Consider the following 16,112-nt stretch of genomic DNA (forward strand, 5'->3'; position numbering starts at 1 on the left):
TAACCTTTAATCTAATCTAAGAGTTGGTGAAACGTTATTTTCTTTACTCATCACCCAAATCATAAGGCAGCCGATTTTGAGTGTCTTAGGTTTAGTGAAAACGGGCATTAAAGCCGCAACGACGATATGTAACGCAAGCTTCAATCAATTGTTTACGAATGTTACGATTCAGCAATTCAGTCACGAAGACATGTCGGCCCTGCACGCGGGCACGCGGCAATGGAGCTACATTATAGCGCATAGGCGTCATTCCGAGGTAGCGTCGAGAGCTTCAGTGAGACTAGCATGCTTCCCGAATGCGTTGCAGTACCGGATAATACTTAAACCCGTGCTAATAAAACGATATCAAGCTATGAGCATGTTCTCAAGGTCATATTGACCTCGGTACTTGTGATCTGATTTTAGCTGATGGTTTATTATACGGGCCTTAGTGCCGTTTTGGAAGTGAAATTTCTTTTTAAAGTGAATGAAAATTGTTTAATCCAATTTGTTATAAGCTCACAATTATAGCTATAGGTATAGTGAAAACTTTGCTCTATTAATTAGTAAAACAATAGTGTACTGTGCAACAAGTGCGACAAGTTGTCGATTGCCCACGAAAGCGAAGTTGAACGCACGAGCGAAGCGAGTCTTTACAAGCAAATAACAAGTTTGAAAAGAAGAAAAAAATATATTTTGAACAATAAATAAAAACTAATTAATATTAATAAACAAAAAATAAATTTTTTGAATTTTTTAAAAGGGCGAAGCCTTCTCAGACCAGAAATAATAGCTGAAAAATTAAGCATTCAAAAAAGTATCAATTAATTACAAATGAGGATAAATTTATTTGATCAGAACAAAAAATAACAAGAACAACAACAGCAACATAAATAATTTACTTTTTTTCAGTGTCATTTAAAAGAACTGTAATGTTTGTGCAGTTCGTAAACGTAATATTCAAATTCATGGCGTTTTTAGATGAAACCTGCTCTAAAATTAAACTGTCAGACGCGTCAACCTCAATTCAGTTTTAATATGTCGATTGTGTTTTTTTTGTTATTATTTTATTATTTTAGCAATTTTATCTAAATTTGCGTGTGCCAAGACTAATTTACGTGCGACAAGTAAACTTGTCGCACTCAAAGAACAGTTTTATTTATGAAAAATCTCACGCGTAATTTTAAAATGGGCAAACGGTTCTTTTTAAACCGCAACAGCGAGCGTCAAGATACTACTTGCCCCGCATGAGTAATACAATAGAGTATTTGGTGGCATGGATGTGTTTACGAAGTGCCAAATTTAGATTTCTAATATTTGTGAAAAACAAACATTCAAAAGAGTTTTTTTTATGAAGTTATACTTCTTTAGCGGCGTTAGGAAAAAAACATGGGAATGAATGAAATTATACGATGTAAGGAAATGCGCGCGCAAATGGTTACACGATAGTTGCGAAACCGAGTGAGAAGGGAATACATCGTCCGCCAGCTCACTTTTTACGATGCGCGCGCACACTGTCACAAAAACTCGGCACCTGAAGGGCTATAAGGTTTGATAGTGTATTGTTTCAATTTTTATGAGTATATATAATTAAAAATAAAATTTAATGAAGAATTATTCTATACTATTATTTGTTTACTATATTGAAATATTTCACTGATTTTATTAATTCATTGGTGGTATTTAGTTTGGGCATATATAATAGGCCACGGAATTTATTGAAAAGACTTTATCAAGACTAAGTGTAGAAAATGGGAGATAATGAATTAAGTACTCATTTATTTAAATGTATCATACGAACTCATTTGTAAATTTCCGCCACAAGCTCTCTAGGCAAAAGTCCGATCTGGTACAACTTAAACTTGAGTTTCGTATACAATACCATAATGCGAGCTTACGAAAACACACCAAAGAAATTTCACTTCTTCGGCGTGCACAATACGTAAACGTTTTTTGTGTTATTTGTCATTAACCTGTATTCTAAGTTATTCGGTATTGGTTTTCGTATTTTGTGCTGCATGTTGTTATCTTAATTATTTAGAGAGACATAGCCTCTTTTTAGTGACCGAAGAGTTGAGTTTTCTGTTGACGCAAGCAATCTGAAGGCAGAAATGCAGTCAGTCCTCTTCACGTGACCATGACTTGTACAGTAATTGGTTGCATTCACCCATTAACTTTCCATTGCTCGACACCGGCCTCACTCAAAGAGGGTTTTGGACCACCCACCTTGACTTTCCAGTGCTGGATGATAGACTTTGGAAGATTATTATCACACTGTTTCCTGCCACGTATGACTTGAGTACCTTCAAGGCAAGTGTGAATAAGCTTTTTCTAGGCAAGCGTGCTCCAACCTAGACTTCATCATTGCTTTCTAACGGGCATGATAGTCGTCAAGCGCTGACCTATCGTAAATAAAAAAAAACATGTAAACGTATATAATCGGGCCATCGGTACAAATTATTACGTGCTCTCTGAAACACAGCGTTGAACGCTAATTTACTAACTCCCACTTTTTTGATTAAAAATCCCAACCAGCTATTTAATTTGACCTGAAATGTAAACACAGCTGTTATGATGGTTGTCACCGCGTATTTTTTTCGAAACTTTACCGTACTTTTTTTTTATTCCACTACAAGTAAGCCATTGTCTGCTGTATCACCTGGTGGCTAACCAAATCTGTTATGAAGTCTAGCAGTTATATTTATCACATACGCTTAGCGGCACGTCTTTGTAGGTAGGGTGGTAACTAAACACGGCGGAAGTCTCAAACAACACATGTTTTATTGACATAGTACCTCTCGTAATAGAGAAATGCGTACTAGTTCACGCAATACAGGGAAACAGTATTGTCACTAGATGGCGCTCTGTTGATTCCGTATAAATCGTATCGAATAAGTTAACGCAGGTAGATAATCATTTACTAAGCATTATGGTCGAATTAAGCATCCAGAAAGTGCCCATAGAGACTTCTGAACTAAACGGTCACCACACAACCATTAAAAGCTTGTTTCTAGTAAAGTGTTCGTAAAATGATATCAACGGCGTAACAAGGGACAGTGCTATACAATGAACTTTAATCATAATTGGCCATACTCCGCGGAAAGCAGAAGAATCTGTACGGCGCAGACAACAGAAATTGCTTATTGTAAAGTCAACATTTCTTGAGGATGCTCCGGTGTATAAAAATTGAAGAAATTATAAATCACAACGTACAGATTCTCCTCCTTTTCGTGGAGTATAGCAAATGAAGCTTCTTGTTCATTGCGTCATGGAATTCCGTAAGTAACGCCTGGGTTCAACGCTGTGCATTGGTCGGCAGCCCAAACAGGAAGCTCCGCAGCCGCAGGCGCCGATCACGCACCCGCTGTTCGGCGTGGAGCCGCCGCAGCACATCCGCCTGGGCGCGGCGCCGCACCAGCCCTACTCGGAGCCGGCGGGCCAGTACCCCGCGGAACTGGTCAGTACACCGTGGCGACCCCGAGGATGTTTTTTGTTTTTTAGAAAAGTACAGAAAAGAGATAAAACAAGCGTAGCATACATTCGATGTCTCTGAACTCCTTCTATAGCATCCTCAGTGCGCGAATTCACCGATGCACGTTTCAAGTCAATAGTGTCTTTATCCAATGGCCCATAGATGGCACTTAGGATGCGTACATTACATTAGAAATGCGTATATTTTAGTGGGAGCGTTGAAAAAAAACGTGCCACGTCGTGGACCCGGAACCTGGTCGTTGCCAGATTATTGTTGCGGTGATGCCATTACAGACTTAACCTATGAGATTATTAAATATATCTAAACAGTCCGAACTTAGGTTCATATACAGATATATCCACTGTGCTAATGAAAAAGGCGTCGTCTAGAAATCCGCTAAAACTGGGTTGCAGACTTGTCCTCTGTGGTGTCTATTTACGTTTAATACTTACACTTCGAAAGATATAAAAAACTAGTTAGATACGTAGTAAAGCTCCTTTTGGAGATGCAGGATAAAGGCGAAATGCAGTCTTAGCAAATTGTCAAAAAGAAGTTTTGTTATTAACAGGAAAGCTTTGTTGGCGGCCTAAGTGCTTCATAACAATGAAACGCTGGCAACTAATGGCATTCAAGACACGCTTACAGAAAATATTAATGGTGCATTATGTGTATCCAAGTTAGTAAAGCTTTGGATGCCTGAATCCCTTATTTATACTCCAGGAGGTCACGTTAAGACGCCGAACTCTTGAGTTAAATACGCGAAGCGGTTTGTGACCAGCTACGGGAGAAACGTTAAGCTAATAAGAGAATCCCCATATAGGTAGTATTCAAATATCTGGTGGACTGGATTTTTTGATATATATCAGTATTTATCTATATTTACTCTATCATTCCAGTATTTGACTGCTTGTGAATAATAAATCATTTGTGAACACAATGATCCAATTCGTACACTTTTTATACATAGTACCCGGGTCAGCAGTCTCAGTTCCCGGGCCAGCAGGCGCAATACCCGGGACAACAGGCGCAGTACCCTGGTCAACAGGAGCAGTACGCTGGCCAACAGGCTTTACCTGGACAGATGTACCAGGGTCAGTACGATCAGCAATATCAGCAGTACCCAACTGGAGTGCAACCCGGGTTTCCTCAACAGGTTTGTAGAGATACTCTTAGTTTTTAAATCCTAATAATTAGTTAATGTATTTGACAAATTCCTAATAAATATGATATGAATTTCTTCAATAAATATTTGAGATCTTATTGTTAAAAAGTAAAGTGTATCGCGTGACCACGCAAAGTATTAAACGTGTGTGTACTGAATGAGTACCTACAAAACAACTCTGGAATACGATTGACTTGCCACTGGAAGTGTGTTCTGGAATGTTGTTGAACAGAAGCTAATTAAAGTCTAACGATAGTTATAATGTTTTGTCATTCCAAGTCTTCAAACGTTTAGTAACGGGCATTAATCGCTAAAAACGTACATGCCTCCGATAAGTTAGAAGTGTGGCGAGGGCCGAAACTGAAGTCCTAGGCGTACACTAGGTCATCGCTGCGTTTGATTTTTTTGTTATATCTGGCTTTTTTCGACGACCGTGTGACGCAACGGTGAGCGCTATTAATTTAAGCTGGGGAATTTATAATTTCCGAATTTTTGGGAAGCTTTGGTTAGTTAGTTACCGAAAAAGAGGTGCCGGTGATGTCGCGTTGAAACCGATTAGGGGTGCGACTACCGTACTCCGTCACTAGCCCTAGCTACTATTTGAGACTGCATCGTCAGTTGCCACCAGGCGAGATCGCAGTCAAGGATTAACTCGTAGAGGAATACAAAAAAAATGTGAGGTATGAGTAACGTTTGGCGTGGCAGGTGGTGGTTTTAAAGATGAGATAAAAAAAATTACTTATTGGGAAATGTTATTATACCATCCAAGAATATTTAACAGACACAATATTATAGGTTTGACATTTCCAGTGATATTATAATTTGACATGAATTAATTAGATATTTGTAATTTTGTATCAATATCAGTCTTAAAGTTTATTCTTATTTTAATAATGTGGATTGACTCAGGATAGTTTTATTATAGTAAGTAGGAATTAGTGTACGATCATATATATTTTTTGCATGCCATCTAAGGATTGTTTGTCCCTATATTTTGTGTACCTACCAACAATGTAATACCAATCTGCAAATAAACGATTTGAGTTGATTGGATCAGGTGGAGCGGCCGGCCGCAGCGGCGCCCGCGCACAAGGAGCGCCTCCCGGAGCCGCACGCCGCGCTGCAGGCCGCGCTCGACGAGCTGCGCAGCGCGTGCTCCGAGCGCGCGCCCAGCCCGGTACGTGCCGCCCGCACCACTGTCCGCCTGGAACATTCCACAGAGGACGCTGCTGTCCGTTCTCCTCTTCCCTCAGTCGCGGGGCGCGGACAACTGCATTCTGATCTGCCGTCGCCGCACGGCACACGGTTAAAGCGACATGTAACTTAATAACTTTCAAGGCCAAAGAGATCAAGTATTTTCTAGGCGAGCTGCGACCCCAATTAAATCTTATTGTTAACTAGCTGTTGTCCGCGTTCTGTGCCCCTATTCATAACGTTTTTTTACGTGTCCCGTGAGTACGTTGGTAAAAAGTCATCTATGTTACTCTCTGACTTTGCAAATCTGTGCTAAAATCGAGATGATCGGTTGCTTAGTTACGGTGGGAATAGAGTACAAACAAACACTTTCGCATTTATTATATTATTAAAGATTTCCAACAGGCGTTTTTTCATCGAGCTTACGTTACTATGCAGTGTAGAGTTTAGTTGGAAGTAAGTGTAAATACTAGAAACTGTAAACCTATAAGGATGACATGTTCGCTGTTGAAAAAACCCTTTAATAAAGAAACAAAAAAGAAACTTGCCGACCGAGGGACAAATCGAACACCGCTACCCCATAGCATGTTTGCTTCGACCTCGAAATACCATGTACTCAGGGAACGTTTACAAAACAATTATATCCATGGGCGTTCATCGGCCCAATTTAAGAACGTAGTTCGACAAGTAGAGAGATGTGTTTATTTCTCTACTTAGACAAATGAAAACGAACTAACCAAATATTCCTGTGAACTATCTCACAGCTTAGGCCTCCATCTTTCCGCTTGATTATCATTGTCATTTCACTCATAAATTATCATCAACATCAACATATCCCATAATGAGAAGGGCTTAGGTCTACGCTGGTCCAGTGCGGATCGGTTGACTCGTGCGTTTTAAACCTGGTGATATAAAATTATGAACGATAAATATAAATAATATTATTTATTTTCATCACAGCAAATGAAGAGAAAACTTGAAGATGTCCAAAGGAGGCTGGAAACGCTTTACGACATGCTTAGAGAAAACAGGGTATGTGCTTAGTTTTTAGTATTTAGTTTTTTTGCGTACATCGGCTTCCGACTTGACCTCCCTGGCGCAGTGGTAACTATGGTCTTGCAAGTGGGATCCGGAGCTTGATTCCCGGCAGGAGCAATTGTTAATTTATAATTTATTTATTTCCTCCGATCTGGTGCGAGGCTCCGGCTTCGGACTATTAACATGCTACCGACCGAAGACGTACCGCCAATTGTTTTAGCGTTCCGGCACATGGAATATGTATAAGTATCATTACTTACTACCAGTAGTGACGTGACGTGCGAGTCATCTCCAACGGCCAATAGGCCGGTTGGGGGTACGGGTCTCGAGGCAACGCCTCCTTACCCGGGTCATATTCGCTATGCTGCCCCGGTAGTGGTTTTTCTAGCCCCTTTCTAGGGGCTAGGGCCCGCAATTCTTGGCTTCGAGTCTGTTAGTTTGTCGTGTCCGGGGAATGTCGCCGTATCGGTGTCGCGCCGGCACCAGCGGAGTGCGAGTAGGGTGTGACGTGGTGGCGCCCGCAGCTGTCGGAGGCGGCGCAGGCGGCGCTGCACGCGTGCGCGCGGCTGGTGCGCGCGGGCGAGCACGGCGCCGCGCTGGACGCGCTGGCGGCGCTGGCCTCGGGGCCCGACTTCTCCGCCGCCGCCGCCTTCCTGCCGGGGCTCAAGATGCTCTTCCTGCTGGCCCAGCAGCTGCAGGTGTCCGCGCGCTGAAGGGGCGCCCGCCGGGGAGGCATAAGGGATGTGTAAGGAGTACATAGTGAAACAACTCGTTTGTATACTCATTGAGAGTAGCGGCATGCGAGCAAAAGTTGCGGGCGGACTCCGCACTGATTCGTTGCACTCACTGTTTACTCATTACATATTAATTATGCCATCACTATGGATGGTAGACGTGGATGATTGCTAGAACGAAATAGTTGATTCAGTTTCTACTAAACTTAATTATTTATTCATCTATACTAATGTTAGGAATGAGAAGTGTGTCTTTTTGTTGGTTACCTTTGCTCAACCATTGCATCGTATCTGATGAAATTTGACACACAAATTGCTCGCATCCTGACGACGGACGCATCCTATGTCCATTTCCAGGATGCGAGTATTAATCCTGCATTCAAATAGTTAAAAAAACAACCAAACTTTAAGGAAAACAAGAATTTTAATAATAATAACCATCATTTATGTTTATCCTGCCCTAAAGTGTTGCCTACCCTGATGTTTTGTTACATAATGCCTACTCTGTTCAACACCATGTGCCCGACTGAGAAGGGTATACTTACTGAGGCGACGGTTAGGTCAATTCACTTGTAATACATTGTTCAGTTAATCAAAGTCGAATAATATTTTTTTAATACGTTTCTGCATTACCGCTTCGGGAACTAAAAATATTTTTAACCTCCCTTAAGGTGATAGTTTGGAATGTAAAATCTGTATGAAGTCGTACTAAAATTTCTCTAATAAAACACACACACACACATATAATAAAAATTGCAGCTTATCTTACCCGTAGAGCATAACTAAGTAACTGCCCTGATACTGATGTGTATGTAATGTAAGAAGCGTCATTAAAATCGGTCCATCCATTAGAGCTGTAGGATAAAACATATACATACAAAATATAATGTAGGAAATGTCATTAAAATCGGTCGACCTACTTGACCACTGACTGTTAGCGTCGATGGCTAAAATTTGTCACGTTAATTTGAAACAGCTGTTTTGTGTCTGTGTATAATAATTAGTATATTACTACTATTTTCCATGAACCTCATGTGTACTATTAAAAATATACAATGAATGTATCATAATAATATATCTACTTAATATAATATAATTAATAAATATTAGTAATGTAATTTAGTTTTGTTATGAATGACGATGTTTTAATGAAAGATTGATTTCTTATTATAAAAGTACATAAATTAAAATGCAAAACAAATCGTAATAAATCTACCGCGTATCTGTTAAATAAATATCGATATTGAGTCAGAATTATTTGAAACCATACTGCGTAAGTATTTTGTGCACAATCAATCTACCAGGATACCATATAATCCAAACAACAAAAATAATTTAAACTGTTTATTTTTTTGTTATGTCTGACACATGTTTTAAGACTCATTTTCATTTCTAAATAACGCTACTATATGGGTGGTAGATCTGAGAAATTTTATTAATCGATAACTTGGTCGATGTTTAGCATACGGGGAATCCCCCAGTCCCGCCTGCGGGATATCGTATGCTGAATAAGCATATTCATAGGATATCTGTACAAAATTTTTATAACATTTACTATGAAAATAGCAATTACATTTATTCAGATTTTTAACAATTGAGTCATTGGCTGAATACAAAGCGAGTTATACCTATAGTTTCTGTTAAGTTATGAATTGCGTTTGAATATGGCATTACATTTCAAAATGACATAATCAATGGAGATTTTATATTAGATACTGTTTTACTTATTTAAATTTACGTTAGTCAGACAAATCTAAGAACTTGAAACCTTGAAACCCTATATTTTTTTTTTATCAGATATTTAAATTATTACCACTGTTGTAAGCAAACATTCAATGTCCCGAAGGAAATTCGAATCGATCAATTATATATACATATGTATATCATTAATATATATATATTTTATGATTAATTTATAGTGTATACGCGCATGTTTGTAATAGATCTAATAACATTATGTTGGCTAATGTATACTTAAGTTATACTTATTTATACTAAAGAACTATTATGAAATATATTTTAAAAACAGTAAAATTGTCTATTATTTTGATATCTTATAGACTATATGTATATATATTACTCACATACGTTATGTATAATAACGTATGTGAGTAATAATATTATAAAACAAAAACAAAACAAATGAAATAAAACACTTGCGTATAAATTCAGAATAATATTAATGCGTTTGGACTACTGGGTTATTGGTAAAACAAAATGCCACCGTATTCAATGTTTACCCGGCTAAGTTTGTTGTGGGCTCTTCTTAGACCAGGGCGCGTTTGGAACCCTCGTAGCTTTCACCTTACAATTATGTAAACATATATGTATGAACGCTTCATAAGTGCCTGTGATAGGCCTACATGAATAAAGAAATTTTGAATATGAATTTGTAGTAGTAGTAGAAGTTATTGTGACAGAGCTCTCCCGGGAAGTACTTCTGCCATGCTTATTTCTGCCGTAAAAGCAAAATTATTTCAATGCAGCGATCTGACGTATTGAAATAATTATGCTATTATGGAGATGCACAGCGGACGTCTAAAACGAAAAGTGTTTTTTTTAAAAATACGTTTGAGCTGTGTGCCCAACACCCACTTTCCACCATTTTTTAGTCAATCCAGTTTACCTACCTATGGCTTTGACAAGGTTAAACGAAGGTTAGATAATATAAAAGATTGATAGCGTAGTAGGTACAAAACTCATACTGAGGGTAAGGTACTGGTTTTGATTTCCAGTTCTTAACATTTAAGCTGCTTTTAAGCGCAGAAAAGCATTATGAGATTTGTGCAATAAAAAATATGAGTATTTAAAACAGACTGCGTCGTCGAAGCGTTTAGTCTCGCTGTCGCTCTCAAAAACTATTAAGCAGCTCCGTTTGGATGTCACGACACGACCCAGCATCGTACGATCGTACGAGGTACGATTTCATATCACGCATAAGATTTACATATTCCAAAACCAAAACTACAAGTGTATCTTCGGGTTGGCAGACATGTTGTGCTGACCACAAATAACATGTAATAAGGGTAAGATGATGGGATAGAAATCGCTATACCCGTACTGGAACCGCTAAGAGAATATAAATCCTGTAAAACATCTGTGCCCATCAGTGGGGCATTCCATCTGCTGAGAACCATGTACCCATTGTGAGAAAGTTTAATTTTAATTTTTCTTTCTTCTCAGTCATATAATAGATACTCATGAGGGTAGATAAGGCAGACGATGAATAGAGTATATTGGCGATCAGAAAAAACTTCCCGACAGGAAAAACTATATATTTTTGTCTAAACAATTCTATGCTCATTGAATACAAGGTACAGTGGTAAGACTATTAAGGTTACTAGGTTCTAATTTAGGTTATTGGAGTGACATGCTGAGGCCCATGTTTGGATATGCCGACGACATGTTATCGTAGCCGCCTCGTGATTTATAAACATTCCCCTGGAGCTACCCTCTTGCGTTTCGCTGTTCGAGCAATCATTGCTGCAACCATTCTGATAATTGCTGGTACAGGTTCGCAGTTTTTAATGCACTACTGTATCAAGTGTACTTCGTGTAACTAGAGTACACACGATGTACTTAGGAATAATGATCTTAACGACATTCTCACTGAGTTTTAAGTTTTATTGACACGACAGAATATACCTTATACCTACTTTTATAAGAATTCTCGATATTAACGAGGGGTTCAAATTCAAAATTGAAAAAAAATTCAAAATTCATTTATTTCGGGTAGCCTGTCGAGTTATACGTAAGTATGGATCTTGTTTTTGCTACTATTATAGTTTCTTCCTTGTCGACATTTAACTTATTTATATTTTATCGTGATAATGTCGTTTAGTACAAACTCGTAATCTTAGTTGACGAAAATACAGTCTCAACTGACGGGAACCGACTGTTATACTGACCAAAATTTACCGTCTTTACCTCGAATACGGACAATATCGTATGACTAAAGCGTTAGAAGTCGGTTTTTTAGCTAAAACTGATGACAGTCAGATCGACTTATTCCTTACCTACCTACTGTGATCAAGCAAAGAGAATTTTTGAAAACAAATATTTATACCGTCAGGTCACTCTACACCAGTTAATTAATAATTTTGGTCAAAATACTTTGGGTCATTTGGTGAACAGAGACCTTTGGGCTCTAACACTTGAGTGTACCTACCTGGGCGAGCGTTAGTCGAGTGCATTAGTCGGTACAAAAGTCGGACACAAATTTGCATAATGAGAGAAATAGCGATGTCTATATACCACCCTACTTTCAAAGACGTACCTCAAAGCGATTTAAAGTACCGGCACGATGCTGCGTTAAGGTTATATTAACATACCAAATTAACATGACAGACTATAGTGTATGTTTGTTCTTTGGTATGTTAATCGATAACAACTAAGACATCGGGAGGTATCTTTGTATCGTTCCAGTCGAGAATTATAGTTACCAAAAGTTTAATTATTTACCCACTTCAAAAAATTACTGTAACATTCGACCATCCTGACTAAAGTTTGCGACCCCACAAACATACTCAGGCCTATAATCAATAATCTAAAACTGTGAAGCTACCACCGATTCGAAATGTTGATTGTACTGAGAAGAAACCGGCAAGAAACTCAATACTTCCTCTTTTTACATAACAAACAGACAACTTATAGCAGGTTATTGGCATGACAAATATGGTGCAGCTAATACACAATCTCACAATAATTTAGATGGTCACACAGACGTTATCTTAGATGGTTACATAGACTTTCAAGTACATATATCACACAGAAATATAACTGAAATGGTATAAATAAAAGCACAATCACCACTTAAAGATGGCCACAGTCTGAAAAACAATAATCGTAATTTCAGGTGACAGTCAAATCGAACAAGGTCACCACGTGGGCTTTTGTATCATACCTCTGACTGATTACGACTAAGACACCGGGATCGTTCGAGTCCATGCAAGACTGGAGTGTATCGATGATGCAGTTGTATTTATATCGAAATACCCACCAATTCAATATCATGAACATTGGTTGTTAATCAAATATAATTTTAATTGTTTCTTGAAAACTATTAATTAAATTATAATTATTAGAATATTTGTAAAAAACCTAATCAATTTAATAAAATATCTCGCTATATGAGAGAGGGGGTATCTGCCCATTAGTCGGACATTAATTAGGCTGACGATGCACTTTAGCGTATAATATAGTAGTCAGAGGAAGGGAAATACCTGGTACGCCGCATACAACGCGAGCGCTCATTGTCCCGGGGATCGACGGAGTCTGGATTGTGGGTCTCCATTGCACCAAGAAGAACGTCAAATAATAAGCTACGATTTCCCTCGCGTAGTTAAGAGGGCAGGAGAGTTAAAAGTAGCAGGCGGGAGGTTCCATTTACAACACAACTAGGCATTACGACTAGCATAGCCACGAGACATTCCCCGGGGATAGTATAAAATTTTATTTTTCTCACAGCTTTATAAACTCTCAAAGCATTGGCTAAAGCACGGGAACATGGAGTAGGAGAAGTTTATCCCCGCTTATTATTACAGATATATTCATCATCATATCATCCTATACAGGGCACGGGTCTCCTCTCATAATGAGAAGGGGTAGCCCACCACCCTGACCCATTGCGGATTGATGGACTTCATACAGCTTTGAGATCATTATGGAGAACTCTCAGGTATGCAGGTTTCCTCACGATGTTTTCCTTCACCGTTGAAGCAAGTGATATTTTAATTGTTTAAAACGCACATAACTTAGTTATGTAAAAGTAAGAAGTGCGTGCTGGGATACCAACTCGGCCAATTCGAACTTAAGTCGAGGTCCTACCAACTGGGCTATCACCGCTTCCACAAGTATATTATTTGAATATTATTTCCATTATTATTTATTTTACAGTAGGGAAATATGTATTAGTCTATTTTATTAATGTTTTTGTAATTATTAATATTCTTAGAGATGTATATTCTTAGAGCTTTGCGCACCGCTATTAGTAATTATTAAATTTATTGGAGTCAATTTCTCATAATGGTTGCTTGGAATAAATCACTATAAGTGATAAGGCTGCCTTTGTTACACAAATTTAAATGACTTGTACCTTTGTTCTCTTTTATTTATTTCTGTTTAGTTCTACTGTGCAATAAAGTATTTTGGATTTTGATTGAGTAAGTATTGCTAACATATTCCAATAACCCGCCAACCAACACTGGAGCGTCGCAACTTCCAATAAGTTTAAATCCCTCTAACTTTGAGAGACGCCTACGCCCACTAGTGGCGTGAATAGAGGGTATGTACAGGGTATGCAGATGATACAAAATGAAGAAAATCTCCAGCAGAAGTTATAAATACTTAAGGATAGGCTTTTTATAACTCTTACAATGACTATCCTTAAGTTTTTTATAACTCAGCTTATTACTTTTTCTGCAATGTTTAGTCTATGTTATAAGATTGTTATTGTATATATGTATTAAGTTTCTTCCATGTAATGACTGTTTTTGCCAAAATAAAAAAACTCGTACTGGAGATTTTCTCCATCTGATATCATCTGCATACCCTGTGCAGACTCTATGCACGCAATTGGCGCCCACAAGTGGGATATTAGTTGACTATGGATAAAGAGTCGCTTAGACTGCTTCGTTTGCTCAATGAATGACGGAATACGAAGGCATTGGAAACTCTTCCCTCCGGCCGTTCTTGGATTAGCCACGTGTAACGAGGTCGTCTTACCGCGCACTGGCTGCGGCTTGTAAGCGGTATTAAAAATAATACACGAACACCGATACAAATGCTTACTGGACGCGCCACGTCAACCCAAGGACCAACCCAGGCTGTATTGTAAAATGTTATTACGCATTTTGTAATCTCCCTATTAAGTATTACGTATAGAGTATATAAAGCGGTAAAACATTGACTTTACTTTCGGTGATGGCGAGTTCGAAGCACGCCTAACTTTTCTAAGTTATGTGTGTTTTAAGCAATTAAAAAATCACCTGCTTGGACGGTGAAGGAAAACATCATGAGGAAACCTGCATGCCTGGGAGCTGTGTTTAATGTTCTCAAAGGCGTGTGGAGATCTCCAACCCGCACTGGGCTAGCATGGTGGATTAAAGTCTTAACCCCTTCCCATTGTGGGAGGAACCCGTGGCCGGTAATGGGTTTAGATGATGATGAATGTAGAATGAGTGAGTGAAACACAAATCTCAAACGGACAGCAGAAGCTTAATTTTATTTTCCTTGTCGTTGTCGATATACTGAATTACTGCATTTTGCCACTTAAGGCTCGGTGTACTCATAGTAAAGAGTGTTTCTTCTTCTGCTTTTGAAGAGTGTTTCTTTTCTAAGTATTTAGGTCATACAGAAGAAGTGCATGCGAGAAGCAGGTGTCTTTTATCGAAATTCTCTATACCTCGCAGTACCTCAAAAATGGTTTATTATTATAACAATGAAACTATCGGATTTTTCTATTCGAATCGGATCGAATAAACACCTGTATATAATTGCTCTAATTATCAGTAAAGTAGTCAGTAATTAATCACGTGATTTAAAAATAAACAAACGTGATAACGTATAACGTCTCACTAATCCTCATCTTGTAATATTTTGAGATTATTTCAGAGCACCCTATAATCAAAGTCGTTGCCTATACCCACTCATTTACCCTCTTTGGAGCCGATGTGATGACGTGTGATTCCATACCCACAGGCAGTAGGTCCGCAATATGTAGAGTTTAGACTGACTGGATATTTCCAACCCAATGCCCCTATAATAATAAGACAAATCTAATCGTAACTCATTTGTTGAAATATAAGCTCCTCCATGCATATTGTACCTACTCTTAATTATGTTCTAATAGGAGAAACTACCGTACCGACTTAATCAGCAGCAGCGCAGCAGAAAGTAGATTCTACCGAGAAGATACCAACAGAAAATTTTGCAGTGGCTCTTTTCCTTCATCATCATTTTACAGATAATTATTATATCTTGATAACGTGATTCATGGTGCGATAACCATTTGCGTCAGTGTTTAATGCGTGCTATTTCCAGAACGTTGTAATTAGGTTTCCTAAATTCGATAAGTCAATTTTAAACCCTGATTCGATACCTAGATTAGATTGCAGTGCCCGTATTCAAACCACAGATAAGATATTAGACAACAAGTACTTTATCAATCAATGTGGCTTAAATAAAAGGGGTGTGTGCTCATGTAATTCTATATAGAGGTATCTAGTTATTTACTAGTATCTATCAGATTATTTCACATGCAAAGATGTCAAGATAGTAGATGGACAAAAATTGTTACCAACTGGCGTCCCATGGATTGGAAGAGAAGACCCGGTAGGCCATTGAAAAGATGGGAGGACGACATCGCGAAAGTTGCGGTTAAGACATGGAGTACTCTTGCAAGGGACAGGTGCAAATGGAAAAATATGGAGGAGGCTTTTACCGCCGCTACGTAAATTAGATAGTATAAGTACAATAAGGGCAATATATTACTTAGCTATGAAAACATTAAAATAGAAAATTATAATTTAGGATT

General features: G+C 38.4%; 1 protein-coding gene across 1 annotated transcript in view; it reads left to right on the forward strand.

Moving 5' to 3' along the window:
- The window catches only part of LOC120631278 (protein transport protein Sec31A), a 31,676-nt gene extending 22,063 nt beyond the window's left edge, over window positions 1-9,613 (forward strand). The window contains exons 23-28 of the mRNA XM_039900762.1: window positions 173-256; window positions 3,299-3,436; window positions 4,419-4,604; window positions 5,671-5,790; window positions 6,768-6,839; window positions 7,370-9,613. Of these exons, the coding sequence (XP_039756696.1) occupies window positions 173-256; window positions 3,299-3,436; window positions 4,419-4,604; window positions 5,671-5,790; window positions 6,768-6,839; window positions 7,370-7,558 (789 nt within the window). The 3' untranslated portion in view covers window positions 7,559-9,613. The remainder of the gene's footprint in view (window positions 1-172; window positions 257-3,298; window positions 3,437-4,418; window positions 4,605-5,670; window positions 5,791-6,767; window positions 6,840-7,369) is intronic.
- Window positions 9,614-16,112: the final 6,499 nt, after the last annotated feature.

Source organism: Pararge aegeria, chromosome 17 (genome assembly GCF_905163445.1).
Source record: "Pararge aegeria chromosome 17, ilParAegt1.1, whole genome shotgun sequence".
Classification (NCBI taxonomy): Eukaryota; Metazoa; Arthropoda; class Insecta; order Lepidoptera; family Nymphalidae; genus Pararge; species Pararge aegeria.